Raw genomic sequence first — 18,440 nt, 5'->3', positions numbered from 1 at the left:
CTTCACTGTGAACAAGTGTACAACTGTGAGGAGCAGTAGAAAAGCCATCTGTCTCAGGTGAGCAGAGATAATACACTGAAAACATTTAGCATAAAGCAGCTTTGAGTTTAAATCAACACCGTGAGCTCAGTAGATTCTTAGAAATCAACATTCTTTTATATTCTCCATTTATTTTGATGGTTATTTTGATTTACTTTTATTCAGTTGATTTTACTTTTATTTTTTACATTTTATTGCTTTATGTATGACATATTAAAAGAATTCCTTGTATGTATAGCAGTATTTGTAGAATATTGTTCTGCATGTATACAGAATGCCAACATGAAGTATTTCTCTTTTTACTGTATAGAAATTAAATCACAGCACATCAGAATGTTATATGTAAAATGCACAGAAATAAAATCCCATCTAATCTAAACAAATAAATAAATAATCAGTTTGGAGTGAAAACTTTTCTGGGGTCCTGTGTTTACAGTGTGGGAAAATAATTTCTTCAAACTTCTGCTTTTGAATTCCAACCATAAATTTGTCTCCTTCCAGGTGACGCAGGAGTGAACTCTCCTCATCCGCTGGTCATCATCACATCACTGCTCACCTTTTTACACTTTCACGCCTGGAGCAAGGAGTTAAAGTCATCACAGCCTCCTGTGTAGTGAAGACTCAGATATACACTGTAAAAAACACCGTAAATTTTTCACCTGGAGGAAAATTCACCTTTCTGTTAAAAGCCTGCAGTATTGGAATTATTTTTAGATGCTGTAAATGTTTACATCTGTTTCTTTAGTTTATTCATATTGGATAAATTCTTTTGGCTTTATTATGTGTAAAGTTTATACTATTTACTGGTGTTATGTTTCTAGATTTTTGTTGGCTCAGGTATTTTTAAGAAACATTTTATAGCTTATATATAAGTCCATACAGCTTATGTGTATGTGTGTGTGTGTGTGTGTGTGTGTGTGTGTGTGTGTGTGTGTGTGTGTGTGTGTGGCTCAGAACAGTTCAGTTTCAGTTATTAAGGAGTCTGATGCCTTGTGGGAAGAAACTGTTACACAATCTGATCGTGAGGGCCCGAATGCTTCGGTACCTTTTTCCAGAAGGCAGGAGGGTGAAGAGTGTGTGTGAGGGGTGTGTGGGGTGAAGAGTGAGTGTGAGGGGTGTGTGGGGTGAAGAGTGAGTGTGAGGGGTGTGTGGGGTCGTCCACAATGCTGTTAGCAGGATGCAGCGTGTGGTGTAAATGTCCATGATAGAGGGAAGACAGATCTTCTCAGCTGTCCTCACTATCCGCTGCAGGGTCTTGCAATCTGAGATGGTGCAGTTTCCAAACCAGACAGTGATGCAGCTGCTCAGAATGCTCTCAATGGTCCCTCTGTAGAACATGGTCAGGATGGGGGGAGGGAGATGTGCCTTTCTCAGCCTTTGTAAGAAGTAGAGACGCTGCTGGGCTTTCTTGATGATGAAGCTGGTGTTGAGTGATCAGGTGAAGTTCTCCGCTAGATTAATTTGGTGGTCTTGACGATTTCTACAGATGATCCGTCTATGTTCAGCGGAGAGTGGTCGCTCTGTGCTCTTCTGAAGTCAACAACCATCTCTTTAGTTTTATCAACATTCAGAGAAAGGTTGTTGGCTCTACACCAGGCAGTTAGCTGTTACACCTCCTCTCTGTATGCTGACTCGTCGTTCTTGCTGATGAGACCCACCACGGTCGTGTCATCGGTAAACTTGATGATATGGTAAAATCTTGTAATAGAAAATGTTGTGAATAACAAAAATGAACATTGAACATTCTGTAAAAGTATGCACACACACACAAAACTAGGAACAGCAAAGATAAAGGGAACTTAACTGTTTTCCAGTAGAAGAAACAAGAACATTACAGGCTTCAGGGGTGTGGAAATAACAGAGACTAACGGCATGACTGTCGTCCTACTTGTGCAATGACAAGATTAGAGCAAGACAAGATTAGAGGAAGTCATGCACAGTAAAAGACACACACACACATAGCTCTATGTATAAATGGAGAATTGCTTACAAGCCAACTAACTCACTTTGTTCAGACTTACTGTAGGTCGGGACAGACTGACTTCACACTTGCAAGTGTATTAAATAAAGAATTTAATATTCCACAGGACTCTGCTGCATTCATCTCTGCAACTAAGGGACAAGTTTATTTGAACTATTATCTCTGATAAATAGAATAGAATTTCCTCCACAACCTGTGCATTGCTGCACAGTCGTGATTCAGCAAGGTGAACAGCAGTGGACTGAGCACGCAGCCCTGAGGGGCTCCAGTGTTCAGTGTGGTGGTGCTGGACATGCTGTTCCCGATCCGGACTGACTGAGGTCTCCCAGGCCGGAAGTCCACGATCCAGGTGCAGAGGGAGGTGTTTAGTCCCAGCAGATTCATCTTCTCAATCAGGTGCTGAGGGATGATTGTATTGTATGCTGAACTAAAGCCTATGAACAGCATTTGTACATAAGTGTCTTTATTGTCCAGGTGTGAATGCGAACTGTATGGGGTCCAGTGAGGGTGGTAACTGGGTCTTTATGTGCCTCATGAAAAGCTTCTCGAAGCACTTCATAACAATGGGTGTGAGTGCAATGGGATGATAGTCATTGAGGCAGGACACTGTAGACTTCTTTGGGATGGGGACAATGGTGGTAGTCTTGAACAATGGTGCTGCTAAGGGAAATGTTGAAGATGTCAGTGAAAACATCTGCTAGCTGTTCTGCGCATTCCCTGAGCACCCTGCCAGGAATGTAGTCTGGTCCAGCAGCCTTCCGTGGATTAACTCTGCATAGAGTTCTCCTCATGTCGGCCGTGGATAGACAGAGTATCTGGTCGTCGGGGGGAGGGATGGTCTTCCTTTCCGTTACGTTGTTCTGCACCTCAATCTGAGTGTAGAAGTCATTCAGCGCATCTGGGAAGGAGGCATCGCTATCACAAGCAGGTGAAGCTGTCTTGTAGTTTGTGATCGCCTGTATGCCCTGCCACATGTGCCGGGTGTCTCCGCTGTCCTAGAAGTGGATGTGGATTGTCTGGGCATGTGCGCCCTTTGGCGCTCTGATGGCTCGGGACAGTTTCTCCCTTGCTGTTCTTAGGGCTGCCCTGTCCCCTGTTCTGAAGGCTAGGCCTCTAGACTTCCATTTATGTCTAAAATACTAGAAAAGGTTGTGTCTGTTCAACTGAGTTCCTTCTTACAGGAGAACAATATCTTTGAAGATTTTCAGTCAGGTTTCAGGCCCAATCATAGCACAGAAACTGCACTTGTGAAAGTTTCGAATGACTTGTTCCTAGCTTTGGACCAAGACTGTATGTCCTTATTAGTTCTACTTGACCTTAGTGCTGCATTCGACACTATAGATCACAACATTCTCCTAGATCACTTAAAAAAATTACACAAGTATTCATGTACAGCAGTGGTCCCCAGCCCCCGGTCCGCGGACCGGTACCGGTCCGTGGACCAAATGGTACCGGGCCGCCCAAGGAACATTAAATTGTTTCCATTTTATTTACTGTGGTGTATTTCTCTCGGGTTTGTTCGACTTTCCATGGACGAGAGGTTAACTGAGAGACGTCACCTAAAGCCGCACCAATACCGCGCATGCGCAAAATATGATATCGGGCCGGGTTTAGGAGACGTCTGGAGCTGAGCGGCTGCAAGCGGCAGTGGTGTTGTAGCTTTGGTGGAGAACTTTCTCATGTTTAACAGTGCTTGGTGTACGTGTATATTGTGTTTGCTCAAATTTAACCCATGAATTAGCAAAAATGAGCACGAAGCAGACGTCATTAGAAAGTTAGAAACTCTGCCGGTGTTCTGGATTAAAGTCATGGCGGAATACCCTGAGATTGCCACCACAGCACTTAAATCCCTATCGCCATTTCCGACATGCTATCTGTGTGAAGCGGGGTTTTCTGCGGTGATGGCAACCAAAACAAAACAACGGAATAAACTGAACATAAGCAACACACTTCGGGTGTCATTGTCTCCTATTACCCCAGATGGAACCGTCTCGTTGCAAAGAAACAAGCTCAGGGTTCTCATTGGGTTAGTGTTGTAGTGAGTTAAAAAGGCATTATTAAATACAATAAAATTAAAATTATTAATTCTAATTTAATTGTATAGCCGCCACCACCCATCCCCAGCGGGCTGCGATAAAATGATCAAACATTGACCGGTCCGTGGCGAAAAAAAGGTTGGGGACCACTGATGTACAGGCTTTAAGTTGGTTTAGATCCTACCTGTCTGATCGATACCACTTTGTAGAATTAAATGGTAATTCCTCCGGTTTATTGCCAGTTAATTATGGAGTCCCTCAAGGATCAGTTCTAGGACCTCTGCTTTTCTGGATATACATGCTTCTATTAGGGAACATCATTAGAAGACATGGGACTAGTTTCCACTGTTATGCTGATGACACACAGTTATATATCTCATGAAAACCAGATGAAATAGCTAAATTGTCCAAATGAACTGAGTGCATTAGAGAGATAAAAGATTGAATGAGCTGCAATTTTCTGTTGTTAAACTGTTAATTTTAGAATTGATTACAAACTAATTCTACTTACGTGCAAGGCTCTTAATGGTTTATCTCCTAGGTATCTAATGTTTAACTTAAACATTATTGATGTTTATTTATGAGTATAACAATGGAACATGTTGAAATGTTGAACAGGCCTAGATGATCTCACATATTGGTTGAAGATGAAGAAGAGAAAGGTGACTTTAAATGGGGTTTCGGTACTTAGGCCTCACACAGAGACGTCACACATGTCTGCATGAAAGGATATCTTTATTTAGATCTATTTAGGCTATGGCATTTATATAAAAGTATATTGAGTATAATAATACACTAACCACAAGTGCAGCTGTACGGCGATGTGGAAAAAGTGATCTCATTAGTGAGTCATACTTCATCCTGTTGTTGTGAGGGTGAGAGGATCTGAGGCCACATTATTGTAAGGCCATTAATGACCATTGGCTCCTCTTATCCACTTAGAATGGAAGTCTAACTGCTAAACAAAACACATTTAATAAAACATTTCCATCTTAATTGGTTTGGTCTCAGCATTGAAATGGATGGGTTTTTCTAGAGTTTTTCATTAATTCTGTTTTTTTTTTTCTGTATGGTTCAACTGTGAAGTCCCACTGACTTCTGGAACATTCTGCAAAATGTGCTGCCATCTTAAGCTTTCTATCTTGCAATAAATCTACAATTACTTATCAATGTAAGCATACTGTATTGGCTGTTTTTTTAAAGCTAGCTGGTGTGTAACATATTATTGTCTGTTCTGACTAAAGAGTACATTGCTGCACTTGTATTATTTCATCTGGGGGTCAAGAATGGGAATGGCAACAAGTGCTATTAATCAAAAAGATGGCACAGACCACCATGTTTTGACCACCATTTCCAATTTTCTTCCTTTTTTTCTTTAATCTTCTTTAAGTAAACTACTTCATTTCTTCACTATGGCTACAATTAAATATGAGAAAGACATTTATTCCATTGGTTTACAATTCACTCACCATCCGACATTTTTTACCACCAGATCCATGCTGGTGTAGTGAAATCTCGAGGAGGAATAAAGGTTGTGACCATAACCAATGGCAGGAACAGGCTAAGGGCTCACACACTATGTGGCCCCTGCCTAGCAGCCTGCTAGCCAATGGCCAGGTTCTGGAGAACAAGTTGAATGAGCTCAGTACCAGGGTTAATTTCAGAAGGACATTGAGGACTGCAACATCCTCTGCTTCAACAAGACATGGCTGAAACTAGTGGTGCTGGACCATGCCATCTTCTTGTTCTTCTTGGTTAACACCCTGGAGCTTTTGACCATCAAATGTTACCCTTTTTACCTACCTCAGCTTCAGTCATTATCAGTGCCATTTATGTTCCACCACAGGTGTAATCCACAGACACTGCCTTATGTGAGCTACATAAGGCTCTCACTTTGCACTAAACACAGCATTGGGACGCTGAACTAATTGCGATGGGGGATTTCTTCAGTGCCAACCTCACACACAGTACCCAACTTCTACCAACACATCACCTGCCCCACCCTGGGTGAAAGGACACCGGACCACGGCTAAATCCAGTTTAAGGACAGCTACAAGAAGCAGTTTTGTTGGCATTGTTGGCAAAACAGACTATGTTGGCATTGTTCTCATGTAACATATTAACAATGGCTGAAACAGAGGAAGGTCACATGCTGGATTGACCAATCAGTGGACGCTCTGGATGACACAAACTGCAATATGTTCTGGAGCAGTTTTGATGCCATCAATGTGTTTTGGGAGCCTTTTTGGGATTTATTGGGAAGCTGGACGATTGTGTGTTAGCTGTTACAGCATATACACACACAGTATTATACACAGAGGTACACAGGAGAAGAGAAATAATTGTGAGGTCAAGAGATGGGACTATTGATGGTGCTGAACATACAGAGGATCAGAAGCAGGTCTGGATTTAATAAATTAATGTTCATGAGTCTAAAATGTATTATTTATTTAGGAGATTTAATCTACAAGCTTCTACTAACACTTTGAGGTTAAAGACTGCCCAGGGTGTGTTTTTGTATCCAACCTTGTGCTGTTTCCTCTGTTGTGGTTAAACCTCCAGCACAGAAATAGAAAATGAAAAATGAGCTTGACTTTGTGGTTTCATGCAGGTCTGTCTACCTAAAGCCCCATCAGACCCTTCTGCATGTACTGCACTTATGGTGTACAAACATAGAGCTTTTCTTAATCTTACTCTCTCTGTAACACTGGACTTGTTATTAATCCTGTGTTCTCCACTAACGAGTACAGTCTCATATCTGCAGCTATAAACTTCAGGTTTATTTATTGGATTAATGAGTGATGAAATTCTGCCTGAATGCAGCAGAGATGTGTGTGTTGTTTACACTGTAATGTGCTGAATCTCACCATCATTTACTGATCATCAACATCGTAACTTACCATGAAGCTGAAATGCTCCTAAACACCAGACTTTGTTCATTACTGCTGTTTAAACTAATATGTTAGTGTGAAGGTGTCTGTAGAATCCTGCACTGTTCCACCTTCCTGCCTCAGTACTGACTGTATAGTTAATAAAGCAGACCAGTGATCTTTATTAATAATGTAAATAACAAAAATCACAAACATTTACTCATCTTTAAGCAAGTGGACATTCAACACTACAGTAAAAGAGAAAATGCCATAAGATTTCTGAGAAAATATTACATCTATTAGTTTGAACTGAATTATTTAAAGTGATTAATTCATAAAATATTAATGTGACCCAGTTCCATTATAAAATAATCACAAAGATCACGGACAGGGAGAAATAAACGTCTCTGTCTCATGTGTTGCACAGTTGTTACAACATCAGTGTCAGAAACCATTCATTCACCAACAAACACCTGAAGTAAAACCTGAGTATGATTTGATCTGTAAGTCCAACAAAGAGTTTCATGACAGCCGAGAAAACTGTTCAATAATGGATTTCCCTGTTTTAACTCGGCTCTGACTGTTTATTTCTGTTATGTATCTAAATTTACTTATTTATTCTCTCTATTCATCCTTCATCTATTCATCTCAGCTCTAACAGTCAGGACAGTAGATTAAAGTAACTAATAAACTAATGAGTTATAAGAATAAATGTGAGAATATAAAATGAGATTTCAGAAGCTTATTGAACACCAGAACAGAACAGGAGACAGGATGTAGAGTCTCGTGGCTGAAGAAGTTAAACCGGAAAACAGCAGAAACAGAAGACTTTTTATTCCACTAAGTGTCTGTTCACATGTTCAGTGGAGGATGTGTGTTAGACATGGCAGAGTTCCTGAGTGGGTTTAATCTACAGCTGATGATTGGTGAGTTCATTAATCATTTTTGTTTTATTATTATTATTATTATTATTTATCTTTCTTTTTTACATTTTGTGCTATCCACATTAGCTGGAGAGAATAATGCATTCAATTATAACAGGAAGCTAAATTAAAATGGAGTTTTTGGACAATTTAAATAAACAAAATAAATATAAATAAAATATAAATATAACAGTATTGTCTATATGTTAAGTGCGGCTCCATGCATGTAATGTACTGTGATCTGTGTGTTAGGTTTACAGAGTGCTGATGAATCTTCTCTCTTCATGTGGTGTTTATCTTTCAGGTGTCATCAGTCTGAGTCTCCTTCAGAACATTTCAGCTGATCTGTTATCTGTTGATCCTGGAGAAAACGTCACTCTGTTCTGTAACATCACTAATTATTCAGAGATATCGTGGTATCACAAGAACTCAGCAGGCGTGAGGCAGATTATATCAACCAGACAAGGAAAAGTGGACAAACACTTTCATGTTGTTTATAATGAGGATAAGAGTCACTTTGCTATAACAGAAATCAGCAGTTCAGTCAGTTTAGTGATTATTGGAGTTAGAGACACAGATCTGGGATTTTATTACTGTGGAGGTCGAAAAAAGGAACACAATCAGTTTGGGAAAGTCATCAGTCTGAACTTTACAGGTCAGTAACAACACTTTATTTACATTGGTTATTAATACTGTACTTTGTTTTTCATATTTATTTATAGACTTATTTAAGATTTATTTCATGTTATTACATATTATTATCTTGAGAAGCACGGTGGCTTAGTGGTTAGCACGTTCGCCTCACACCTCCAGGGTTGGGGGTTCGATTCCCGCCTCCACCTTGTGTGTGTGTAGTTTGCATGTTCTCCCCGTGCCTCGGGGGTTTCCTCCGGGTACTCCGGTTTCCTCCCCCGGTCCAAAGACATGCATGGTAGGTTGATTGGCATCTCTGGAAAATTGTCCGTATTGTGTGAGTGTGTGAGTGAATGAGAGTGTGTGTGTGTGCCCTGTGATGGGTTGGCACTCTGTCCAGGGTGTATCCTGCCTCGATGCCTGAGATAGGCACAGGCTCCCCGTGACCCGAGAAGTTCGGATAAGTGGTAGAAAATGAATGAATGAAAGAATTTACTAAAATTATTATTTAGACATTATTAACATGAATTTTTCCAACATTAAAACAGACAGTAAACATGAACATGGATTTATATAAAATGTGATTTTAAAATGATTAAACTAGAATTTTGTAGGTCTTTTTGTCATTTTAAAGGTTGAAGACTAAATGTGTTAATAATTGTGTAGAAGCTCTTTCACCAGGGACGCATGTCTAGCTCCAGACTCCTGTATGGTGTCATAGTCATCACTTTATCTATAAAAGTTTGCAGGTCCATTAATTTTACAGTTAAGTCCAAACAGAGATCACTGGTCAGTTTATACTTTGTTCTTTTTGTTTAATTGTCTGTTCTTTTTGTTTCACTAATCTTATGTTTTTATAGTTTAAAGCATCAGTTTAGATGTGAAATGAAGTCACTGATGTTCACATGATGCACTTTATAAACACATGAAAGTCTGAATAACCAGAGAGTCACGTGTGAATTCACAGTTACACGTTTTAGTCTTATGTGTTGAATTACAGTTCAACAAAACATCTATTATTGATCAGACTTGAGACGTTTCCTGGATTTAACAATAATAATAATTATAGCTGCACAATACTGATTATTATTTAATATATGTTCTTCCAGGACACTTACTGATATCTCTGTGGTTCTGTGTGTATTTTAGGTGGCAACAGAAATGAGACTCGTTCTTCATCAGAGGATTCAGATTCACACCAGACTGGAGGAACTGAGAACATCTGGATTATACATATGATCATAATGTGTGTGTGCTCCATCTCTGTCCTAATAATCATCATCTGCTCATGTGTGCTCTGCAGCAGGGTGGAAGGTAAAAGTGCTTTAACTTTTAGGTTAAACATTAAAGAATCAGACAGAAGTTTTGTGGTAATTATGTATTTATTGTGTCTAAATTTATTGTCTAATTTATATTAATGAACACAGAAGTCTCTTTCAGGAAAATTATCATCATCATTATCATCATGCTGCAGTCACGACACCAGCTCCACTGAACAGGTATAAAAACATTCATATTAATGTCAAATACTGAGGACAAAAACATTTTCCTCCAGAAACAAATTTTACTGCATTTATCACAGTAACATTTTTAGTATTGGAATCAATTTCTAGGTAAGTGATTAGAATTAATTTCTAAATACTGGGTAATTATTTCAGATATAAAGACATAAAAAAATTGTCAAAAAATGTGACAAATAGTTATTTAATTGTAGACATACGGCAGTAAATAAAATGCATACTCATATTAAATGACAGTGTAATTAGATAAAAACTATAGTGGAATTTGTAAATAAAATATAAATAAAAAAACAATAATAATGGAATTTAATATTAAAGACAGAATAAAATATATGACACATAAACAAACACATAAACCTTTACAGTTATATAACATGACCTGCTTTATTATTATTTATTTATGGAGTTAGTAACTACAGACTGATGTATGTTATAAACCCTTTGATGTTCTATTCCTGTAGAGTTGATGTAGTACAGAACTGTCTACATTACCATGAAGCATAAATGAACCTGTGTGCTTAAAGATATTCCTCATTCTTACTGTGACGTCACAGACTCTTCTCCATGTCCTTCACTAATCTACTTTAGTTATATTGAGATCAGTGTTATGTGGTTAAGTTTACTATTAAAAATACACTGTAACATGAAAATAATCAAATGAATAAAATCCTTTGTTATTCACAGTAGATTCAATACTGAAACTGTGGTAAAGAAGAAACATTTATTACCAACAAATTATTATATTTTTAAATGACTTTCTGAATAACTTTCTTCTTTTCCTCTTTCTTAAGGACAAATCTCTCAATAAATTAAAAATGTATAATCTAATCATTACCAAATTATTCCAGTGATATAGATTTATTGTGTGTTGCTTGAATTGTTTTTTCCTGTAGATCAGCAGGTTATTCTGTAGGTGTTTTAAATCTTTTGTCTGTTTTAATCTTTAATGAAAAGATATCTAATGTAAATTTAATCTAATGTATTTAATCTAAAGGTTCTTTTACTTTATACTTCTGGTTAGACTAATCTTATTTGTCTTAATCTTAAGTTTCTTGAAGCATTTCACTTATTTCCTTTTCATGGAGCAGTTATTTTGAGCACAGAGAATGATCTTGATGTGCAGGTGAAAGTTCAGACTGAGATGGAGGGAAGGGGCTCAGTGGGATTTCTATAAATGACTGAGACGAGATTCAAACACAAACAAACCTGTTTCAGTCACATAATACACTCGTGTTGAGGTCATGACTTACATCAGTATTATTTCTTATGTTCTACATATTTCCAATTTATATAATACAAGATTTTCTGGAGCAAAAAAGGGGAAAGAAAAACAAAAACTCCACCTAGTGTTCAAATCCTGTACTTACTCATTTAATATGATGCATCATCAATCAAATATTCAGGCTTAAATGAGATGATTGGGATTAAGATTTTATAAATGTTTCTGGAATAAGAAACCAGACAATCATGAAACACTGCAATAAATGTGTGTGTAATAAACAGGTAATAAACAGAACAGTGCAAATAATTTTATCAGGGAGGGAAAAAAACCCCAAAAAATTAAGTGCAGGTTCATCATCTGAATCTCTCTACAGGATGAAAACCTTCATTATGCCAGTGTTCAGTACAAAAGAAAGACCAGAAAATCTTCTATGAACAACACAACATCAGATTTGGACAGTGTGACGTACGCAATAGTCGCCTCACGGCCACAGAGACACTGAACAACACAAGGTGTCACTATCTATCTATCCATCCATCCATCCATCTATCTATCCATCCATCCATTCATTCATTCTCTCTTATGAACATTTAACAAATATTTATCCATCACTTTATATATTGAAAAAAAAAGTTTGAAATGGATTTAAACAATTTACACAGTAGACACAAATATAGACTTCTATAAATACCAAAGACTTATACTAGAAATTACAGCATTAAAAGGTTATGAGTTGTTTAAATTTGATCTTTGGCATTATTAAGATGTTATAAGGTTGTTTTTGTCACTAACATTATGTGTTAACAAACCACTACCATATGCTGATGATACTCACCTTCTCCTCTCCTCTTCTCTCTCAGAGAGCTCTGCTCTGATCTCATCATGGATTTCAGATCATCTTAAACTTCATCCCTGCACCACTGAGCAGATGTTCATCTCTGGATCTTCATCACCATGTCAGGATCTTCTGATTTACAGCAGAACTCTCAGATCACACATCAGGGACCATCAGTTACTCTTCTATCTAACTTGACATGGAAAGTTGTCAGGACACACAGTGCTGAAAAGGTTTCACTGAAATCTCTGTCAGAAATATTCACTAAATTCTTCCACTGAAACATTAAACATTTTTGGAAAAAGTAGAAAAAATATTATTATACCAGGACTATCATGTAAATAATAATAATAATAATAATAATAATAATAATAATAATAATAATAATAATAATAATAATAATTTGTTGTTTTAAATTCCATAGATGGTATTTTGTTTAATGAAAGATCTGTCTTTGTCAATACCATAAACATTCTTTTACTGTTGAATCAAGATCCTATTTTACATCAATAAACTATACACCAATCGTCCATAACATTAAACACATCCTGCCTGATGTTCTGTAGGTTCTTCTTCTTTTGACAAAACAGTTCTGACCCAAAAAAAAACAAGGCATCTGGAACTAAGACAGCAACAGATCCTTAAAGTCCTGTAAGTTGACGTGGGGTCTCCATGGATTAGACATATTGGTCCAGTACATGCCTGATCCAGTTGAGATCTTGGGAACTTTGAGTCCAAGTCAACAAGTTGAACTCTTTGTTACAGTATGTTCCTCAAACGGTTCCTGAACAATGTTTCCAGTGTAGCAGGACAGTTATCATGCTGAAAGAGGCCACTGCCTTTAGAGACACCATTGGGTCTGCAGCAGTGTTTATGTAGGTATTATGGGTCAAATTAACATCCACATTAACCATTATGTGATTCATAAGAACATTGCAGATCATTACACCACCTCCATCAGCTCTCCTTCCCACAGTGTCTCCTGGTGTCGTCTCTTCCAATGCAACTGACACTTTGAATGAACATTACTTCACATCTCCAGAGGAAATTTGTCTGATATTTATTGTGAGCACAGAGAAGGTCATGTTGAAGTGATCTGAACAAAGGGTAAGTCATGATACAGTCCCCTGGAGCAGAGAGGGTTAAGGGCCTTACTCAAGGACCCACAGTGGCAGCTCGGCAATTGCTGTTGAAAGAAAAAAGTACCATTATTAAGATTTGGAGCCATCAGGAGATACAACAATATTTTCTTGGCAATGAATCCAAAAATCACTGGAACTATATTGCGGTGTATGTGTGTGTGTGTGTGTGTGTGTGTGTGTGTGTGTGTGTGTGTGTGTGTGTGTGCTCTAGTTAAACTAAAGGAAACAAAATTTATGATGATTGAGAACTAATTATTGATATCAAGAAGGAGATTTTTTCCAGGAGTATGCTCTTATTTCCAGGAATTTCAGAGCAGCGTAACAGATATTGCGTCATTGGGTAGGCGTGGCCTATTTGATAATCTAACCTTAACCGTAGTTTTTGGTTGTTTATTTCTTTTCGAAAATAGCTTAAAAGGTGGGGTCTCCGTTGTTTGAGAAATGTTTCAGAAAACTGAATCAGGACAACATACTAAACAAAAACAAAACAAACGTGTAGCCAATGAGCAGGAAGGGGCGGGTCTTATCAAAATGGGTGGAGAGAGTGTTCAGTGCGCATGTGTGACGTTAGCAGGAAGCGGTTTTAACATTGACATGGAGGATAAAAAGAAAGAAAGAAAGAAAGAAAGAAAGAAAGAAAGAAAGAAAGAAAGAAAGAAAGAAAGAAAGAAAGAAAGAAAGAAAGAAAGGCTTACAATAAGACAAGAAGTAGGACGTGTTAATATAGGATCAGCTTTCCAGCGCTGGAGAGAACTGAAGGAGCAGGAAGTTGGCCACATATTCACAGGTTGGAGTTTCCCGAGTCAATAACTCCTGAGCTAAACGCTGTTACTACACAAATAACACCTCTTTTCTATCGTAGTAATGTAGAGAGTGTCGAAAATTTTTGGAGAGCCCCCCCTCCAAGTGGACATATGCCAGGGGTGAATTACAGCCAAATTAATAGTCCATAATAGATAATAGTCAATAATAGTCGTTCACACTTAATACTAAAATAATTATACTTAACACTAATTTCATAATACTTAATTATTAATACTTAATACTTATTAATACTTAATACCAATTAATTAATCACACTTTAAACTTTGTACTTAATACTATTTGAATTTGAATAATAAGAAAACTTTGCAGACCTGGATGAGAATGAGCAAAACTCTTTATTGGTGCTGATCAGCCTCTGCTTCCATTGAGCTCAAGGAGGAAAAACTTCTAAGTCGAAAGTATCAAAGAAAAAACCCCAAACAGCGCATCCCCATGCCACCCAAAAGAGTTCAAACACAAAAAAGCAAGCAAGCAGGAGCAAGAGCGCCCCCTCCAAAGGAATCTCCTCAATATATACCCTGGCACCTCTAGGTGCGTCTATACCTTCTTACGTCAATCCACCTGACCTGTCTGACTTTTCTCCTGACACTACAGACTTGCCCGTGGCCCCCCTGCCTTGTTTCCCCGAAAAACAAGTCTGCCTTTTACCAAAAATTAAGTCAGGCCTGTTGTTGCTCCCGCCGAACTTCTGCATTATTATTAAAAATATGCTGCGTTGACAAAACTGTTGTTAAAATGTGCTCCAGAGAACTTCTTGTACTCTTCCCTGAGATGTATCACACAGAAGACATGTCTTGTGGACCAATCTCCCAATCTCCCTTTATGCAATTACAATGAGTGAGTTTTTCTCTATCTTTTTCTGTTTTGTATATGATGATTTGATATGATATGATTTCTCCGGATTATACGCCTATATATATATATACATATATATATGTATATATATATATATATATATATACATATATATATGTATATATATATATATTCGGACATTCTGGTGACGTCATTCGACACCACGTGACGTCACGTGTAGCCCCGCCCCCAAAACAAGTGAAATCAAAAATTTGCACAACATGGACATGTGACATATCAAAACACTCAGCACAATGAGGGGAACTGCCCCATGGGTATTCTGCTCACGTCACGTGACGTCACATGAAGCCCCTCCCCCAAAACTAGCGAAATCAAAAATTTGCACAACATGGACATGTGACATATCAAAACACTCAGCACATTGAGGGGAACTGCCCCACGGGTATTCTGGTCACGTCACGTGTAGCCCCGCCCCAAAACAAGCGAAATCAAAAATTTGCACAACATGGACATGTGACATATCAAAACACTCAGCACAATGTGGGGAACTGCCCTACGGGTATTCTGGTCACGTCACGTGACGTCACGTGTAGCCCCGCCCCCAAAACAAGAGAAATCAAAAATTTGCACAACATGAACATGTGACATATCAAAACACTCAGCACATTGAGGGGAACTGCCCCCGGGTATTCTGGTCACGTCACGTGACGTCACGTGTAGCCCCGCCCCCAAAACTAGCGAAATCAAAAATTTGCACAACATGGACATATGACATATCAAAACACTCAGCACAATGAGGGGAACTGCCCCACGGGTATTCTTGTCACGTCACGTGACGTCACGTGTAGCCCTGCCCCCAAAACAAGCGAAATACAAAATTTGCACAACATGGACATATGACATATCAAAACACTCAGCACATTGAGGGGAACTGCCCCACAGGTATTAGGGTGACGTCACGTGACGTCACGTCACGTGAAAATTAAAAATTTGCACAAGATGGACATGTGACATATCAAAACACTCAGCACAATGAGGGGAACTGCCCCACGGTGTTACTTATGGTCACGTCAAATGCTCATGTCCGCTCACCTTCAAAAGTATTGGCACCCTAGCGGTCCAGTAGCTTTCAAAATCTTTCTATCCACTTGCCTCCAAAATGCACCGGCCTTTGCTAATTCTTGCACCATCAAAGCCAACATCAAAGTTTGTCGCGACATGGCAAAATTCAATTACAAAAATACAAATATCATATAAATGCAAGAAAAACAAAACAAATACAAATCGCGTCATATCATACATTTTTATTTTAATTAACAAAAAAAAATCCAAACCTTTTTCAGACATAATGCCATTAAATATGTCCTTATTAATTGAAGTAACTTGATAAAAGAGCATTCTGCTTGTGTTAAGTCCAGGACAATCTAATAAAACATGTTTGACAGATGAGGGAATCTTACAGCACATACATAAAGTTGGGTCTTTTCACCTTTAAGCAAAAAAGCATGGGTCAATTTTTACTGTCCTTATTAAGAGCTTCGGAATCTACAAACATTGTCGGTTTTCCTAACTGTTAAAAACTTAGGGGTAACTAACATGGATTAGCTGCGCTCGTTAACCAAGGACTGAAACAAACCAACGGACCACGAAATATAATTTCCTACCGTTCAATACCATAAAACACATTCTCACTTGTGTAATGTAATCGCTTGCTGTCTGGTCTTCTTCCTCTTCTTCTGATTTTTATTAGCGGATGGCAAACCAACTTTAGGTGCATTTACTGCCACCTACTGGACTGGAGTGTGGAGTGCATAATGGTTTGGAAAAAAATAAAGAAAGAAATAAAGAAATAAAATAAAAATTAATAATACAACTGTATGTTAAATTCTATTGATCAGTTTTGTTTGTTTTAAGAAAATAACTAATTCCTGGAATATCCTAAACTGCTTTGATTCATTTCCTAATAGAACCCAAAGGGAGAAATCATTTATACGAAACAATCATAGAGCTTGAATTAATTTATTTCTTGCTCCTGCATATGCATCGCACTCTATAAGTACATGCTCTACTGATTCTTGACCACACTTATCACAATTTCCATTTTCATGTTTACCCATTTTATATAGACCCTGATTTAATGCACAATGTCCGAGACGCATTCTTGACATTAAAACATCTTCTTTCCTGTTGCCAAACTTTCTTCTTTCTAGCCCTACGTTCTCTTGAACATGATGAAAGTGTCTACTTTTTGTTCCACTATCCCAATCCTTCTGCCATTTCTCTCTTGTTTCTTTTGCAATTATCCCTTTTACCTCTGTTTTACTCATTGACACTTTAATGTAAATTTGTGCATGCTTTAAGGCCAGTTTAGCCAGATGGTCTACCTCCTCATTTCCATCCACACCCATATGTGATGGTATCCACAGAAATTTTACCATAATTCCATATTGTCTTATTCTAAATAGACTTTTAGATTTTGACTTTGAATTGGGGAATATATACTGCTGATGCTGTTCTTCCAGATTCAGGATCTTTGGATCCCGGCTTTATTCCTGATACCAGCCTTTTCTTACCTATTACCTCTATAGAGGTACTTTGAAGAACTTCACATATCTTAAAATTGAAATCCTCTACATCGTCCATAGACTCACTTATTTCTGACATTCTGTTACTGCACACCTCTTTAAATTTGTCCCAGTTGGCTGATTTAAATTTCCACCTTGGCATTCTTTCCGTCACAATTTGTGCTACATCTAAACCGATCATACTGTTGATAGGGAAATGATCATTCCCAACTGTACTTTGATTCAATACTTTCCAATCACATTTTCTTGCTAAACATTGAATATTTTCCTTGTGACAAATCAACTCTTGTATAGCTACCATTATTGATGCACACTAATCCTCCCCAATCGAGCATGTCTTCCATTGTCAGTCCATTACTACCTGTGTTTGTACTCCCCCATAATGTGTTGTGGGCATTAAAATCACCACACCACACCACTTTGTTACTTCCTTTTCCTCCAATATTTTCTAGCTTATCCTTGCTTAACCTGTCACATGGATTGTAAAAGTTAATTATTCTAATACTATATACACCTTCCCATATTTCCACCACTACAACCTCTTGCTCCCCATTTACCTAAACTTTTCTATACCCAATATCTTGTTTAATAAATGTTGCTACCCCACCACCATTTCCTTCGTTTCTATCTTTTCTGATTGAAATGTAACCATGAATTAAAAAATTTAATTGAGGTTTCAGCCACGTTTCTTGAACACATATAATGTCCGGACTATTTTCTTGATTTGTGATCAATTTTTTTAATTCTTGACCATTGGCAATTAAACTTCTTGCATTCCATTGCATTATTGTTAACACCATTATATACCACCACATGTTTGACTGTTGGACTGATTACTGATTGTGACTTAAGCTTTTCATTTATCATATCTACTGTAACATCCTCTAACTCCAAGTACTTTTCTGCAGCTCTAATAATGATTTTAATTCTCTCTGTCCTGCTTTCAGTGTGGGCTGAACAATTCACCACTTCTGCTATGAATGCTACGAATGAGACTTTATCAACAATCACTT

General features: G+C 37.9%; 2 protein-coding genes across 2 annotated transcripts in view; one reads left to right on the top strand and one right to left on the bottom strand.

Moving 5' to 3' along the window:
- Positions 1–18,440, bottom strand: part of LOC113656605 — a 202,459-nt gene that overhangs the window by 82,271 nt on the left and 101,748 nt on the right. The gene's annotated exons all lie outside the window — the stretch shown is intronic.
- LOC113634401 lies at positions 6,977–12,612 on the top strand. The gene is made up of 6 exons (XM_047819984.1): positions 6,977–7,852; positions 8,154–8,504; positions 9,632–9,796; positions 9,923–9,981; positions 11,598–11,736; positions 12,085–12,612. The coding sequence occupies exons 1-5, from the start codon at positions 7,783–7,785 to the stop codon at positions 11,724–11,726; spliced, it is 774 nt and encodes a 257-aa protein (XP_047675940.1). The 5' UTR covers positions 6,977–7,782; the 3' UTR covers positions 11,727–11,736; positions 12,085–12,612.

The sequence above is a fragment of the Tachysurus fulvidraco genome, chromosome 10, assembly GCF_022655615.1.
Source record: "Tachysurus fulvidraco isolate hzauxx_2018 chromosome 10, HZAU_PFXX_2.0, whole genome shotgun sequence".
Taxonomy (NCBI): Eukaryota; Metazoa; Chordata; class Actinopteri; order Siluriformes; family Bagridae; genus Tachysurus; species Tachysurus fulvidraco.
This window is presented reverse-complemented; position numbering and strand designations above follow the sequence as displayed.